General features: G+C 40.0%; 1 protein-coding gene and 2 non-coding genes across 3 annotated transcripts; 2 read left to right on the top strand and 1 right to left on the bottom strand.

Moving 5' to 3' along the window:
• The first annotated feature begins 6,656 nt into the window (after nt 1-6,656).
• On the top strand, nt 6,657-6,763 carry LOC141663076 (small nucleolar RNA R71). The gene has a single exon (XR_012551161.1). It is a non-coding gene; the product is annotated as a small nucleolar RNA R71 (small nucleolar RNA).
• A 3,215-nt stretch (nt 6,764-9,978) lies between these two features.
• Nucleotides 9,979-10,085, bottom strand: LOC141662192 (small nucleolar RNA R71). Its single transcript, XR_012550317.1, has one exon. It is a non-coding gene; the product is annotated as a small nucleolar RNA R71 (small nucleolar RNA).
• Nucleotides 10,086-17,192: 7,107 nt separating this feature from the next.
• Nucleotides 17,193-17,699, top strand: LOC141660393 (uncharacterized). The gene has a single exon (XM_074467377.1). It carries the CDS (start codon nt 17,193-17,195, stop codon nt 17,697-17,699), a length of 507 nt encoding a protein of 168 aa, XP_074323478.1.
• Nucleotides 17,700-17,910: the final 211 nt, after the last annotated feature.

Raw genomic sequence — 17,910 nt, 5'->3', positions numbered from 1 at the left:
AAGATCGACCTGAGAACTGGATATCACCAACTAAAGATTAAACCTGAAGATATTTCCAAGACAACGTTCCGTACCAGGTATAGGCACTATGAGTTCTTGGTAATGTCCTTTGGATTAACCAACGCCCCAGCGGCTTTCATGGACTTAATGAACAGAGTATTTAAGAAGTACTTGGACAAGTGTGTGATAGTATTTATCGATGATATTTTAATCTACTCAAGGACTGAGGCAGAACATGCAGAGCATTTGAGGATAACTCTAGGAATACTCAGAGAGGAACAGTTATATGCCAAATTCTCAAAGTGTGAATTCTGGCGGAATGAAGTACAGTTTTTAGGACATGTGATCAATAAAGAAGGAGTATTGGTCGACCCCTCCAAGATAGAGGCGGTCTCAAATTGGGAAAGGCCAACCACACCCACAGAGGTAAGGAGTTTCATAGGATTGGCCGTCTACTATCGTAGATTTGTACAGGACTTTGCGAAGATCGCAGCCCCTTCGACACGACTTACTCGTAAGACAGAGAAGTTTGAATGGACGGAGAAATACGAGAACAGTTTTCAGGAATTAAAGAAAAGGTTGGTAACGGCCCCGGTGTTGGCATTGCCAGACGGAAAAGGAGATTTTGTGATATATAGTGACGCGTCGCACAAAGGATTAGGGTGTGTGCTTATGCAGCACGGTAAAGTGATTGCGTATGCGTCGAGACAACTGAAGGAATACGAGATTAGATATCCTACTCATGACCTTGAGCTCGCGGCAATAGTTTTTGCCCTAAAAATTTGGAGGCACTACTTGTATGGAGAGAAGTGCGAGATTTTCACAAACCATAAGAGCCTCAAGTACATATTTACACAGAAAGAGCTCAACATGCGCCAGAGGAGATGGTTAGAGCTAATCAAGGACTATGATTGTGAGATTCTCTATCACCCGGGGAAAGCCAATGTGGTGGCTGATGCCCTTAGTAGAAAAGAAAGACTCAGAATGATAACGACTTCGGAAGGATTGATAAAGGATTTTGAGAGAATGGAAATAGAAGTAAGGGTAATCGGAACTGGAACTGAAAAGCTTTTTGAGATCTCAATGCAGCCAGAGTTATTGGAAAAGATCATATTGTGCCAAGAGAAAATAATGAATGAAGGTAGAGAGTCAATGACTGGAGAAGAGATCCATACTAAGAAAGATGATAAAGGGATAATGAGGTACTCCTACCGGATTTGGGTTCCGAACGTTCAAGAGCTTAAAGATGAGATTTTGGATGAAAGCCATAGTTCAAGGTATTCCATTCACCCGGGAAGCACCAAGATGTTTAGGGATTTGAAGGAATATTACGGGCGGCCCAACATGAAGAGGGACGTAGCAGAATGGGTAAGCAAATGTTTGACTTGCCAAAGAGTAAAGGCAGAGCACCAGAGACCCACTTTTACGACCCCTGGAGATTCCCGAATGGAAATGGGAACAGATAGCCATGGATTTTGCTGTCGGTTTACCAAAGACGAAAGCCAACCATGATGCCATATGGGTGATTATAGACCGACTGACAAAGTCAGCTCATTTCATTCCTATCAATGAGAGATACACAGTCGATAGACTGATGGACATTTACCTTAAGGAAATAGTGACGCGACATGGAGTTCCAGCGTCCATTGTCTCAGACCGAGACCCCAGGTTCAACTCCAGATTTTGGAAGAGCTTTCAAGAATGTGCGGGGACCAAGTTAAATATGAGTACCGCGTACCATCCCCAGACGGATGGGCAGAGTGAAAGGACCATCCAGACACTAGAGGATATGTTGAGAGTCTGTGCAATAGACTTTAAAGGAAGTTGGGATGATCACTTGCCGTTGATCGAGTTTTCTTATAACAATAGCTTTCATGCTAGCATCGGAATGCCGCCTTATGAGGCCCTGTACGGAAGAAGGTGTCGATCTCCCTTATACTGGGATGAAGTAGGAGAGCGGAAGATGCTCGGACCCGAAGTGGTCCAAAGGACCAAAGACATAGTGGATCTCATCAGAGGACGGCTGGTAGCAACCCAAGACAGATAGAAGAAATATGCAAACCTAGCCCGAAAGGACAAGGAGTATGAAGTAGGGGACTTAGTACTACTAAAAGTATCCCCTTGGAAGGGGTTAATGAGATTCGGAAAGAAAGAAAAACTAAGCCCAAGATACATTGGACCTTTTGAGATACTAAGACGGATTGGGAAGTTGGCTTACGAGCTAGCCTTACCCCCGAACCTACAACAAGTTCATAATGTGTTCTATGTGTCAATGCTAAGGAAGTATCATCGGGATGCCAGACACATAGTGGAGTACGAGCATGTGGATATGCAACCAGATCTGACTTACGTGGAGAAACCAGTAAAGATTATGGATAAGAAGGAGCAGGTGTTTCGGAATAAAGTGATCAAGCTATTCAGAGTGCTATGGTAGAATCATAATGTGGAAGAATTAACTTGGGAGCTAGAGAGCGCAATGCTAGAAAAGTACCCCCATTTGTTTTCTATTTGATTCCGGGACGGAATCCTTTTTAAGGAGGGGAGACTGTAATAACCCCAAAATTTTGAACTTTTTGTAACCCTTATGAATAGTATTTTTGCTGATATTTCTGAACAAGAAAACTTTTCATGCCACACTATGTAGGGGTTCTTATATGGATATTCTGAGATTTTATTGGTACTCTATATGATATATAAGTGTATGTAAAGATCGTCAGAATTCAAATCTGAACGCTTTGATTTTTCCCGGAAATCCACCAGATATCGAAAGAATTGAGTATAAGGTAACAGGATAAAAAGGATTTAAATTCAAGGATTTTAATAGAGGTCATAAAAGGAATATAATGTATTGAGAAAGGTTAAGGGAACCTAAGTAATAAGATCCCGGATATGATCCCTTAAACGATAAACGAAAACGAAAGTTAAGCGAACCGTATAACAGATCAGCGGTCATTAGCCAAATAATTAAAAGCTAATCAAAAATATTAGAGGGGATGATGTCATCAAACCAATGAGAAGATGACAAAGGAGGGAGGGTGACATCACATGGTGACATAAGCAAGACCAAGCAAGTGTGTTGTTGGTTGAATTAGAACCACACAAAAATTACCATGGTAAAAAGGTAAGAAGCAAAACAAAACAAATCAAAAAAAATCAACCAACCAAGCCAAACATTTCATTTTCACCAAAAAACACAAAACTTTTCATTTCTTCTTCCTTGCTCTCGGCTTCTTCTTCTTTTCCAAAGCAAGAAAGTCAAAATCATAGTTCCAAGCTTTGTTAAATTACAAGGTAATTATCTAAGACTCCTTATGCATAGTTATGGATATCCTATAAGTTTGAGCTCCTAAATCATTCACAATCTCTTCCTAAAAATCATGGAAGAAGATGGTGAATAGTGTTTTTCAAGAACTAAATTTTTTTGTTCTTGAAGTTTTGTTTAGATTAAGCTTGGATAAGGACTTTAAGGGTGATTCCAAGCCATTCTCTTGATTCTCCACTCTCCAAGGAAGGTATACCCCTCCAAACCCTAACTTTATTTGAGTAATTAGGTTTAGTTTTGTTTTTATAATTCATGAGAGGCTTGCTAGTTGTAAATGTAGAGATTAGTTGATTTTGTGAAGTTTTTGGAGTGGTAGTTCTTGGATTGTTGATTAATGAACTTAAGTGTAGTTAAATTCAAGTTTAAGAATAAGTATAAATTGTTAATGTTAAGTTATTGGGGCTGTTATGATGTAGTATGGATGGAGTTTTGATTGGGTTGTGATTGTGGATTGATTAAGGGTTGAATTGGAGTGTTTTAAATTTGGGTAATCGCGTAAACATAGCCGTCGTAATGTCCGATTTACTTTAGGCTGTTTTTGTTCTTAACATTAGGACCCGAGAACTCCCTGCTAGGTTTTGACCATTGTCATGATTAGATAGTTCATATTACGAGCTTCGTTTTGATATGTGGTTCATTTGATTCCGATGTACGCTTTAGGAGAAACGGCCGTTTTAAGTAACGACGTTTCGCGAACGAACCATTACCCCTCGCCTTACTTTGAAACATAGGTTAAAGACCTTAAATGACTAATTGGAGTATGAAACATTTATCTAAAGTGTAATAGGCAGTTGGTAAGACACTCGCGAAAGAATCGCCTTAAAACTCGTAATGGTTAATTTATTAAAAATGGTAGAGCTGAGGGTACTCGAGCGACTTAAGTGAATCGTTAAGCGCAAAGCGAGCGTTAGAGTCTAAATTGGTTAAAGTATAGATTTATAAGTGACTTTGATTTAATTCCAACTTATATGTTGTTTATAGGTTACCAGACTCGTCCCAAGCCATTTGTAACCCCCAGTCGCTCAGGCAAGTTTTCTACCCGTATAACTGTTGTTGTGATGTATATGTGTATATGCATGGTCTTGTGATAAATGCATATTTGTTATTAGCAAATTTTTGCGATATATTGGAGCATGTGATATGGTATATATGCATGCCTGTTTCGTATTCTTGATTTATATATCTGTTGGTTCAAATGCTTATTAGTTGTATAATACCTATGCTAGAGATAAGCAGTAGTTGCGTATACCCTGAGTATAGGGGACCCAAAGGTGAACCCTTTTCTAAAACCGGGAGTAGATGTTCTCGAGTATATGATATATATATATATATTTATATATATATATTGATATGGTTTTTAAAAACTATTAATCGAATAAGGTTTATTCGATAACTTTATATTATTTAATGAATATTACTTGAATATTCATTCGAGGACTTATGACTCACTTTATATTATTTAATGAATATTACTTGAATATTCATTCGAGGACTTATGACTCACTTTATATTATTTAATGAATATTACTTGAATATTCATTCGAGGACTTATGACTCACTTTATATTATTTAATGAATATTACTTGAATATTCATTCGAGGACAAATGACTCGGCTTATATTATTTAATTGAATATTATTTGAATATTCATATGAGGACCTATGACTCCGATTATTTTCTGAAATGTATTCTTTATTTTACTAAAGAATAAGGTGTCGATAATCAAACTTATTTTTTTGATTATTCAAATAAAGATAGTACTTTCGTATAAGTATATCTTTAGTTATTTAATACTCATTTCAAGTATAAGTTTTACAACTTCTACTTTAATTATTTGTATAAAGATTATTCTTTAAGGGAATATTATTTAAATGATAATATTCAGATATTTTCTAATATATTGAGACTGATTTACTTTATTAAATCAGCATTACTCCAAACACTCTTTAAAGTGTTTTCGAGTCTTTAAAATGATTTTTAAAAAGTTAGAGCGGATCCCAAAACTCATTTTTATATATTTAAGATCTTCCTTTTTAAAGGGGATTTAAATACTCACTCAAAACCAGAGGGATCCGACTCTGTGGTGTATTTTATATTCACAACAAGGTTGCGGTTTTGGTAAATAAATTGAGTACTTACCCAACGTTCGGGAAGTAAGTCCATCTATCGAGTCGACATAAGCAACATGGGCTCAGTGGGCGTCCATGAAAGTGTAAGTGGCTCAGTGGGAGTCCATCAAATGCGTAAGTGGCTGAGTGGCAGTCCAACATAAGGTCCTATTGCGACCAGGGTGATGACCAGTGGGGAATTCGTCCATCTACTAGTAGAAAAGGTTACTTATTGGTATCTTTGCCTGATCAGCAAGATATCGGGTTTATGCCACAATTCTTTTCCCTTCCAAAAATTTATTGGATGTTACAAACTCTGTTCATACTTTGCATGACAGAGGTTTTCAGGAACTGTATAAAGAAGGTATATATGTGGATATATATATCGGAACTTAATGAAGTATATCATAACTTCATTTCCATCAATAATACTTCAAAGATTTAATCTATTCAAATCTTGTCTTGTAGTCTCATCTATGTGATGAACTGTTGAAAGCTCCTTATACCTTGAACAGTGGTAGTTCAAGTAGCTTTATAAATGATTTAAGTATAGTGAAGTATTTGGTAACTTCATCCCTTGTTTTTGCTTATATCCAGTAAGTAATTATCTTGCACTTGATAAAGGATTCTAGTACGTTATCCATTTAGATACTTGCATTATTGTTTACACTATATATTATCTTGCGAGCTGTAATGCTCACTCTTGCTTTATTTCTTCATCACACAACAACAGCTAGGAAAGATGGCCAGACTCAAGCAGACCCAGCGCAAGAGCGTGGGAAGCGCCCCGCGCCTTCCCGTTGAGATCACAGCTGCTATAGCTGTAGAGGTAGATCTATCTGTAGATCAGACCTTCTACTTTTGGGAATCAATTATGTATGATTATAACTTGTGGCAGATAATGGCAATTAATTGTAAACTTATCAAGTAATCATTTTGGGTTGTAATAACTTTTAAATTGTAGATTCAAAGACTTGTACTTATTTCAATTTCATCTCTGAGACTATAACGGGTTGTGGTGTGTGTTAGTGTGGGGTCACAGCATAAGGTTAATTATTATTAATTAAGTGAAGTGATATTGTGGAAAGAAAGACCGTGACGACCCGGATCCCTGACCCCAGATCTGGGGGTGTTACAATAATGTTCCGCCTGCTGCTGCATTGAGCATGGGTCTGGACTGTGCTCCCAAACCGTTATAGAAGCAATTGATGATCAGCCAATCAGGCATTCCATGATGAGGACACTTCCTAAGCATCTCCTTGTAGCGCTCCCAAGCTTCACACAAAGATTCTCCCGTTTGCTGCGCAAATTGAGTAAGAGCATTCCTCATTGCAGCTGTCTTTGCCATAGGGAAGAATTTAGTAAGAAACTTCTGAGCATGATCTTCCCAAGTGGTAATCAAACCAGCTGGTAGAGAGTGTAACCAGCTCTTAGCCTTGTCCCTCAGAGAGAATGGGAACAGTCTCAGCTTCACAGCATCTTCAGAAATACCGTTGAACTTGAAGGTGTCGCAGATCTCAATGAAATCCCTAATGTGCATATTGGGATCTTCAGTTGGAGAACCCCCAAACTGGATTGAATTTTGCACCCATTGAATTATGCTAGGCTTGATCTCAAAGGTATTAGTTGTGATAGCTGGTTGGACAATGCTAAATTGAATGTCATTGATCTTGGGTTGAGAAAAATCCATCAAGACTTTCATTCGTGCTGCTGGATCTCCCATTGTAATGAGTACCTGAAACATAAACAAATAAATCGTGAAAGTAAAATAATCCGAGTCAGTGAACTTTAACGACCACTGATGACAAGCACATAAACTAAAAATTAACACAGAGTCCCCGGCAGCGGCGCCAAAAACTTGTTAGGGCAAAAACACACGCTAATATTCACGCAAGTATACGCGTTCGCAAGTAGTATAAGATATAAATCAGATTCGTTCTCACAGAGACTGGTTTAGGTTAAGTTCAATTTATGTACCTATGCAATAATGTATGATTATCGCTCAATGCTAATACAAATAACAAATTGGGTTTTGATTAAACTAAGAGATTATACTAAATAACATTAACTAAGAGAATTGAGGTTGAATTACTATATATGACAAACATGGGATCCTAACTTCATTAAATACTTCATTCAATATCCTTATTTTCTTAACCTTAGCATGTGATGGCGATGACACTAATCAGATAACACAAAACTGATAAACGCCAACTTTCGTTGCACGAATACCATTCTACCAGACATCCACAAAAGAGATAGAAGCTGAATAGGAACCAATTATATTGAGACCCTATATGTCTATAGAATTTGAAAACATAACGGTTTAAGCATAAGTTATCTATCTTGATTACATAGGGCAAGTAAAACGGTTAGAGTTACCCACTAATCATGCATACAATACATGAACCTATGCTAGCATGGCAAGTTCTAAACCTCTATATTCACTGTCGCTTCAATAGAGATTAACAAGCTATCTTATATGTTAGCTACACACATAAGACGAATAAGCACAACCAATACTAGGATATCAATCAATCACCACACACCAAGATATCGAAATAAATTAACTTTAGAAATTATTAAGTAAATCCACTAGAATCCCATGACAATGATTAGCCCATAATTGAACTCATTGTCACCATGGGTTCCAATGAAAGCATGGTATAAAACAAGGTCTTAATAAACTGAATAATAATTAAAGTACGAATAAACGAGATCTAGGTTCAACAAGAATGAAAACGAGCATCCAAAGTTACAACTAATTCAAAGAATCATAAGTTGAAAACAAGATCTTCTTTTTCGGAGTTGTTCTGTACTTCTAGGTCTTCTCCTTGGTATCCCAATCTTCCCGGATGATGAAAACCCTTTTTTTAAGTATATATACGCCCCTAGTGGACCTGGACCCTTAAAATCGTCAAATTTCACTCAAAAAGGCTTTTTCAGCGAAATCAGCGACCAGCTGCACCTCAAGCGGCCGCCTCAGCTCCCAAGCGGGCGCCTCAGCTCCCAAGCGGCCGCCCCACCTCCCAGGCAGGCACCTGGAGCCTGTTTGGAAAAAATTCTGATGAATCTTGTTTTGGCCATAACTTGAGTTCTACTCATCAGAATTAGGCGATTCAACTGCCCATGCGAAGCTAAAGAAATTCTCTACAACTTGACAGTGGCCTAGGCTTCCAAATCTGATCAATTTTTATCATATTTCCTTTAAAAGCTCATTTCTTCATATAATTGATACCTGAAATGCAATAACACAAAAACACATCAAAATACCAACAATTTGAGTCCAAAACACCAATTTAAGCTTGTAATGAAGCATTCCAGGTGGATATAAAATCCACTTATCAATGATTCGTAGGTAATTTTAACCATCTTACTTGCCCTGTATAATCAAGATAGATAACTTGTGCTTAAATCGTTATGTTGTCAAATTCTATAGACATATAGGGTCTCAATATAATTGGTGTCTATTCAGCTTCTATCTCTTTTGTGGATATCTGGTAGTATGGTACTTGTGCAACGAAAGTTGGCATTTATCAGTTTTGTGTTGTCTGATTAGTGTCATCACCATTACATGCTAAGGTTATGAACAATAAGGCTATTGAATGAAGTATTTAATGATGTTAGAATCCCATATCATATATATTAATTCAATCAATCTTATTCTCGTAGTTATAATCATTAGTTTAATTCTTAGTTATAAACAACCTCAATTTGTCATCGTCTTAGCATTGAATATTAACCATACATTGTTGCTTAAGTGCGTGAATTAATTAGTTAACCAATATAGTCTCTGTGGGAATGAACTAGAAAAGATTTTATACTACTTGCGAACTCGTATACTTGCGTGTAATAGTAGCGCGTGTTTAGCGAATAACATGTTTTTGGTGCCGCTGCCGAGGACTGAAGTGTTAATTGATAGTTTATGAGCTTTCCATCAGTGGTCGTTAAATTTTATTAACTTAGACATTGTTACTTATCTGTTTCCTTGTCTTATTTCAGGTACTCTAGCGAGAGTGTATGCATATGCGTTCGCGTAATCGTAAGAGAACACTGGATAAAGCCGAGGAAGAAGTTGTGGTAGTTTGTAAGGAAGTTTTTGAGGAAGAAAAGAAGGTAGAGGAAGAAGAGAAAGTCGAAGAACCAGTTGTAGTAGCAATGGGAGATCAAGCAGAAAATCCGAAGGCTTTGATGGACTATTCTCAGCCTAAGATTAATGACATTCAGTCAAGCATCGTCAGACCGGCCATCAGGGCTAACACTTTTAAGATCAAGTCAAGTACGATTCAGATGATACATAACTCAGTTCAGTTTGGGGGTTCTCATACTGAAGACCCCAACATGCACATCAGGGATTTCATCGAGATTTACGACACTTTCAAATTCAATGATGTGACTGAAGATGCTATCAAGCTACGCCTTTTCCCATTCTCTCTGAGGGACAAGGCTAAGTGCTGGTTACACTCTCTACCAGCAGGATCTATCACCACTTGGGAGGATCTCACGTAAAATTTTCTCACTAAATTCTTCCCCATGGCGAAGACTGCTGCAATCAGGAATGCTCATACCCAGTTTGCTCAGCAAACTAGCGAATCTCTGTGTGAGGCTTGGGATCGATATAAGGAGATGCTAAGGAAGTGCCCACACCATGGCATGCCTGATTGGATGATTATTAATTATTTCTACAATGGATTGGGTGCTACTTCTAGACCCATGCTTGATGCAACATCATGAGGAGACTTGTGGGCTAAGAGCTACGATGAAGCTTATGAACTTATTGAACTGATGACTGCTAATGAGTACCAGAATCCTTCCCAGAGATTGACTCAGGGGAACGTCGCGGGAATTCTGGAGTTGGATGCAGCAACTGCGATCCTTGCCCAACTTAAGGCTTTGACGATGAAGGTGGACACTTTGGCTAATTATAGAGTTAATCAAATCACCAGTATTCGTGAACTTTGTGTTGGTGCCCATGGGGCTGATCAGTGCATAATTTCTAGTGAATCAGCTCAGTTCATGAGCAACTTCTAGCGATCGCAGCAACCAGTGCCAGCCACCTATCATCCCAACAAAAGCAATAATCCTAATTTCAGTTGGAGAAATGCTTAGAATGCGGTTCAACATCCTTATCAACAGTACCGAGCTAAGCAATACAACCCCCTGGTTTTCAGCAACCACAATATGCACCTAGACAACAACTCCAGCTGCAACAAGCCAATGAAAAATCTGAATTAGAGGAGTTGAAGCTTATGTACAAAAGTCAAGCTGTTTCTATCAAGACCTCGGAAAATCAAATTGGGCAAATTGCCAATGCCTTGCTAAATTGTGAGTATGGTACACTACCTAGTGATACTGAAGTTCCAGGAAAGAGGGAAGCTAAAGAACAGGTAAAGGCAATTACTTTAAGGTCTGGAAAGGTTGGGAATCCCGAACAAACTTATGAGTTGACTGACGAAGCTGAGGCTGAGAAAGAAGTAGAGCGACAGGATAAAGAAGTGGAACCAAGGAAGACTACTGCTGAGCACACTCCGCCTGAGGGTAATACAAGAAAGAAACAGATCTATCCGCCACCGCCTTTCCCAAGTGGCTACAGAAGAAAAAGGTGGACAAGTAATTTGAGAAGTTTTTGGAGGTGTTCAAGAAAATTCATATCAATATACCTTTCACCGAGGCTCTGGAGCAGATGCCTAGTTATGCAAAGTTTATGAAATGTATTCTCCCTCGGAAGGTGAAGCTAGATGATTTAGAGACAGTCGCTCTCACGGAGGAATGCAGTGCGGTGCTACAACAGAAGTTGCCTCCGAAGCTTAAAGATCCAGGAAGCTTCACTATTCCATGTACTATTGGAAAAGTATCTTTTGACAGATGCTTATGTGACTTGGGAGCTAGCATCAATCTGATGCCTTTGTCAATCTTCAAGCAGTTGGACTTACCTGACCCCAAACCGACTTATATGACCTTGCAGTTGGCCGACCGTTCTATTACATATCCGTGAGGTATTATGGAGGATGTCTTGGTCAAGGTTGATAAACTCATCTTCCCTGCCGATTTCGTCATTCTTGATTTCGAGGAGGATAAGAAGATTCCCATAATCTTGGGGAGACCTTTCTTGGCGACTGGCCGAACCTTGATAGATGTGCAGAAGGGTGAGCTCACAATGCGAGTTCTGGATCAGGATGTTACTTTTAATGTGTTTAATACTATGAAATTTCCTACTGATAATGAGAAGTTCTTAAGGGTGGAGTTGGTCGATTCGGTGGTTATATCAGAACTTGATCAATTGCTAAGGTCCGATGCCTTAGAGAAAGCCATGTTAGGGAATTTAGATAGTAAAGATGATGAAGGTGAAGAACAATTGCAATATTTGAATGCTTCTCCCTGGAAAAGGAAAATAGATATGCCTTTTGAATCTCTTGGAATGGAGGAATTATATAAAGCTCTTAAACGCCTTAAGCCATCTATTGAGGAAGCTCCCACTCTTGAGCTTAAGCCTTTACCTGAGCATTTGAGGTATGCATTTTTAGGTGATGCATCTACTCTGCCTGTTATTATTGCATCTGACCTTTCAAGTAGTGATGAGGAAAAGCTTTTGAGGATTCTGAGAGAGTTCAAATCGGCAATTGGATGGACTATAGCAGATATCAAGGGAATCAGCCCTTCTTATTGTATGCATAAAATTCTGCTAGAAGAAGGTAGCAAGCCTACGGTCGAGCAGCAAAGAAGACTTAATCCTATCATGAAGGAAGTAGTTAAGAAGGAAATTCTTAAGTGGCTAGATGCAAGGATCATCTACCCTATATCTGATAGTTTATGGGTAACCCCGGTTCAATGTGTGCCAAAGAAAGGTAGAATTACTGTGGTAGCAAATGAGAAGAATGAGCTTATTCCTACAAGGACAGTCACGGGGTTGAGAGTTTGCATGAACTACCGGAAGCTGAAAAAAGCCACTAGGAAGGATCACTTCCCTTTGCCCTTCATTGATCAAATGCTCGACATGTTGGCTAGTCATAAGTACTATTATCTGCTGGATGGCTATTTGGGTTATAATCAGATTTGTACCGCTCCAGAAGATCAGGAGAAAACTACCTTCACTTGTCCATTTGGTACTTTCGCCTTCAGACGTGTTTCTTTTGGTCTGTGTGGTGTAACAACCACATTTCAGAGATGTATGATGGTCATCTTTTCTGACATGATTGGCTAGAATGTGGAGGTGTTCATGGACGACTTCTCAGTCTTTGGCGATTCTTTTGATGGATGCTTGCAAAATCTTGGACATGTTCTCAAAAGGTGTGTTGAGACCAATCTGGTTCTCAATTGGGAGAAATGTCACTTTATGGTGTGTCAGGGCATTATTATCGGGCACAAGGTTTCTAGTAAAGGTCTAGAGGTGGACAAGGACAAGGTGGGGGTCATTAAGAATCTTCCTCAACCTATTTCTATTAAGGGAATTCGCAGTTTTCTTGGTCATGCGGGTTTCTACAGGCGTTTCATCAAAGATTTCTCAAAAATTTCAAAGCCTTTGTGCAGTACGTTAGTGAAAGATGTTCCTTTCAAGTTTGATGATGAGTGTCATGCAGCTTTTGAGACATTTAAGAAGAGTTTAATCACGACACCGGTCATAACTGCACCTGATTGGAATGAGCCTTTTGAGATGATGTGCGATGCAAATGACTATACAGCTGGAGCAGTTCTTGGGCAGAGGAAGAACAACATATTTTATGTGGTCTTCTATGCTAGTAAGACCCTAAATGGTGCTCAACTGAATTATACTACTACGGAGAAAGAGATTTTAGCTATTGTCTATGGTTTTGAGAAATTTTGATCTTATCTACTTGGGACTAAGGTGATAGTTTTCACTGATCATGCTGCAATTCGATATCTCGTCTCAAAGAAGGACTCGAAGCCTAGGTTAATTAGATGGGTTCTTTTGCTCCAAGAATTTGAACTAGAGATCAAGGACAGAAAAGTAACTGAGAATCAAGTCGCTGATCATCTCTCGCGTCTAGAAAATCCTAATGCTACTTCATTGGATAAGACATTGATAAATGAGTCTTTTCCCGACGAGCAGCGGTTTGGGGTGCAAGAAGAAGAACCGTGGTTTGCAGACATTATGAACTATCTTGTGAGTAATATCATGCCTCCCGACTTATCCTATGCTCAAAGGAAGAAGTTTCTACATGACATGAATTGGTATATGTGGGATGAACCATTCCTTTTTCGACAAGGAGATGACCAAATCATTAGGAGATGTATTCCTTACAGTGAAACGGGAGGGGGGGATCTTGCGAGATTGCCACTCGAAGGCTTATGGAGGACATTATGGTGGAGAAAAGACAGTAACTCATGTTCTTCAAGCAGGTTTCTTTTGGCCAACCTTATTTAAAGATGCTCATCAGTTCATTTTAAAATGTGATCGATGTCAACGTGTGGGTAATATGTTTAAGAGGGATGAGATGCCTCTTAATGTGCTTCTTGAGGTTGAGGTATTTGATGTTTGGGGAATTGACTTCATGGGGCCATTTGTCTCATCTTGTAACAATCAATATATCTTGTTGGCGGTTGATTACGTGTCCAAATGGGTTGAAGTTAAGGCGTTGCCAACGAATGTTATGAAAGTGGTGCTTAATTTTCTTCACAAGCAGATATTCACAAGATTTGGAACTCCAAGAGTCATAATCAGTGATGATGGGTCGCATTTTTGCAATCATAAGTTCACTGCTATGATGAAAAGGTATAATGTGAATCATCGCATTGCCACGGCTTATCATCCTCAGACAAATGGTCAAGCTGAGGTATCTAACAGAGAGATCAAACATATTTTGGAGAAAGTGGTGTGTCCATCAAGGAAAGATTGGTCTTTGAAGCTTGATGAAGCTGTTTGGGCATATAGAACAACATATAAGACTCCATTGGGAATGTCGCCGTACCAGTTGGTCTATGGTAAGGGGTGTCATTTGCCTGTGGAGCTCGAGCATAAGGCATATTGGGCTTTGAAGGAGTTGAATCTGGACTTGGAGGTGGCTGGAAAGAAGAGGATGCTTCAATTCAATGAACTCGACGAGTTTCAACTTCAAGCTTATGAGAACAATAAAATGTATAAGGAAAAGGTCAAGAGGTGGCACGATCAGGGTTTAGTGCTTAAGTCATTTGTGCCGGGGCAACAAGTTCTTTTATTCAACTCTCGTCTCCGTCTTTTTCCTGGAAAGTTGAAGTCAAGATGGTCAGGGCCGTTTATTGTCAAAACTGTGTTTTCACATGGAGCGGTGGAAATTTTTTAGAATGATCCGGGCCAAGCATTCAAGGAAAATGGTCAGAGGTTGAAGTATTAATATGGTGACACGATAAACCGTGAGGTGGTTAGTGCCATTTTATTATCCATTTGATCTCGAGATTCTATGTCGAGCTAGCGATGTAAAAGAAGCGCTTCTTGGGAGGCAACCCAAGTATATTGTATATTAGTAGGTAGAAGAAGCAAGAAGAAAGGAGAAAAACACAAAAAAATCAGAAAAAGAAAAAAATCAGGGCCAACTACAGATGCTGGGCGACCGCGCCGGTTTTCCAGAGAGTGAGCGTACCTGCGCAATTCTAGTGCGCGACCGTGCCAGTTTTCCAGAGAGTGAGCGTGCCTGCGCTTTCCTAGCGCGCGACCGCGCCGGGTTCCAGATAAAAAATATAAAAATGGCAGTTTTAAGAGAAAATCGGGATTTTTAACTAAAAATCAATTCCAACCCGATTTTTACTCTTCCACATCCCATAGTTCCCTCTCCTAATCAATTCCATTATTCCCACGATTCCCATAATCAGTTCCCACTACTATTCCTTATAGAATTCACACATCTCCACCTATAAATACATACACTTACACACAACTTCTCCACCAATTCACAAACTCTCAAACACAAATTCTCTTTAAACACTTAAACTTTTATTCTCTCTTCTTCAATTCTGATGGTACCCAAGAGACAAAGAACACAAGTTGGAAGCAGCACCACCCATTCTTCATCTGCAGGTGGTGTGAGGGAGGCAACCCAAGTATGTTGTATATTAGTAGGTAAAAGAAGCAAGAAGAAAGGAGAAAAACACAAAAAAAATCAGAAAAATAAAAAATTCAGGGCCAACTACAGAAGCTAGGCGCAACCGCGCCGACCAAGCGCGAAGCCGCGCCATTTTTCCAGTAACCAAGTGCGCCCGCGCTGTTCTAGCCAGCGGCCGCGTCGGTTTTCCAGAGACAGCGCGCGGCCGCGCCGGGTCTCTGATAAAAAAACATAAAAATGGCAGTTTTAAGAGAAAATCGGGATTTTTAACTAAAAATCAATTCCAACCCGATTTTTACTCTTCCACATCCCATAATTCCCTCTCCTAATCAATTCCATTATTCCCACGATTTCCATAATCAATTCCAACTTCTATTCCTTATAGAATTCACACCTCTCCACCTATAAATACATACACTTACACACAACTTCTCCATCAATTCACAAACTCTCAAACACAAATTCTCTCTAAACACTTAAACTCTTATTCTCTCTTCTTCAATCTCGATGGCACCCAAGAGACAAAGAACACAAGTTGGAAGCAGCACCACCGATTCTTCATCTGCAGGTGGTGTGAGGCCCAGGTTTTCTACTCCTGAGGCTAATGAGGAGTACACTAGGCTTCTCTCGAAGCCTATTGCTAAGGAGCGTGATTTTTTGCCATCAGGGAAGTATGGTAAGCTGTTATAGATGATTCTCGAGATGGGCTGGGTTTCTTTTTGTGAGGCGCCCACTACTGTGCCCATGAGTGTTGTGCGGGAGTTCTATGTAAACGCCAAGGCGGAGAAGAATGGCTTCACGGTGGTGAGGGGGAGGACTGTAGAGTATAGTGTTGATGCTATCAAGGCGGTGATTGAGCAGCCTGCGAGGAAGGTGGGCCAGGACACTTGGAACGATAAGACTCCGGAGGATTTTGATTTGGATATTATCGTGGCTACTCTCTGTGTGCCTGAGACTCATTGGAAGTTCAAGAAGGGCACTACTGATTACTCCACATTCCCTGCATCGTGCATGAACAGGTTTGCACGGGCTTGGAAATCGTTTATTTGTGCTAACATCATGCCATCTTTATATGTGCATGAGATTACTGTGGAGCGTGCTTGTCTGCTGTGGGGGATTCTGCAGGGTGATTATATTGACTTTGGGATGGTGATATATCAGGGGATTTTGAGATTCTTGAGGGGAGGTACTACAGGTGCTATTCCGTATGCGTTTGTTGTGATGAAGTTGTGCGTGGCAGTTAGTGTTCATTGACCAGCACATGAGCAGCTGCAGCTTCCCAGTGCTCCTATTGATAGTTCTACGCTGCAGAGCATGCTGAAGTGGTATGGAGGGAAGCCGGATCCTATGGGGCTTGGTTATTCATATGAACATCTGCCAGGTGGTATGCCCATGGAGCTTGCTACTGCAGGAGGTTCTCAGCATGCCCGTCGAGTAGCTTGGAGAGCTCAGTATGGGGAGGAGGCTGGTTCGTCGCAGCAGGAGGAGGAGGCAGCAGGAGCAGAGATGTGAGCTCATTTGAGTTCGACGCAGTATAGGCGTTTCGCGAGGAGGATGGATGCGATGCACGACATCCATAGTCAGTTTGCATACGACATCCATATATTCATAAGGAAATTTGATGATCGTAGGAAGGATCAGGATGATCAGGGGTGAAACCCCCAACCCTGGGGGCCGGTGATAAACACAATCTTTGGAGGACCTCAGCCCCGAAGGCTAGTAATAAACATGATTTTTGGAGGACCAACTGCTACCGAATTGTCCGAGAACTCAAGAAAAGCCTATGCCAGAGAAGTCAAGCACATAGTGGGGGAAGCTTCGAAAAGAGCCAGGACTGGAGTGACAGTGACATTTGATGATTTTAACTTAGAGGGTGTCAAATTTCCTCATGATGATCCCCTGGTCATAAAACCAATAATAGGGAACATCTCGGTGAAGAGAGTCCTTGTATACAATGGAGCCTCGGTGGACATCTTACTCCATAATACCTTTATACAGATGCGTTATAATGATTCTCAATTAACCCCAATTGATATGCCAATATATGATTTTGCAGGAGTTGAGTGCCCCGTGGAAGGGATTATTAAGTTACCTCTGACTATAGGTCAGGAACCAAGACAAGCAACACAGATATTGGACTTTATAGTGGTAAAGGCTGGATCAACTTATAATGTAATCATGGAAAGAACAAGAATACATGCTTTTAAAGCTGTCCCCTCTCTTACCATTCGATAATAAAGTTTCCTACTAGAAACGGGATTGGGGAAGGGAGAGGAGATCAGAAAATGGAAAGGAGTTGTTATGTGGCCTCCCTTAGGGCTGATGGATTTGGGGGGCAGGTTTTGCCTATTGAAGATCTGGATATTTGCGAGAATGACGAGAAAAGAGGGAAGCCAGGATAAGACTTCATTCTGATCCCTTTGGCTCTCGAGGATCCTAAGAAAGT

This window comes from Apium graveolens, chromosome 5 (assembly GCF_009905375.1).
Source record: "Apium graveolens cultivar Ventura chromosome 5, ASM990537v1, whole genome shotgun sequence".
Classification (NCBI taxonomy): Eukaryota; Viridiplantae; Streptophyta; class Magnoliopsida; order Apiales; family Apiaceae; genus Apium; species Apium graveolens.
This window is presented reverse-complemented; position numbering and strand designations above follow the sequence as displayed.

What these genes read in the sequence shown, in the direction of transcription:
- LOC141660393 (XM_074467377.1), top strand. Translation starts at nt 17,193, where the DNA reads ATGATTTTTGGAGGACCAACTGCTACCGAATTGTCCGAGAACTCAAGA.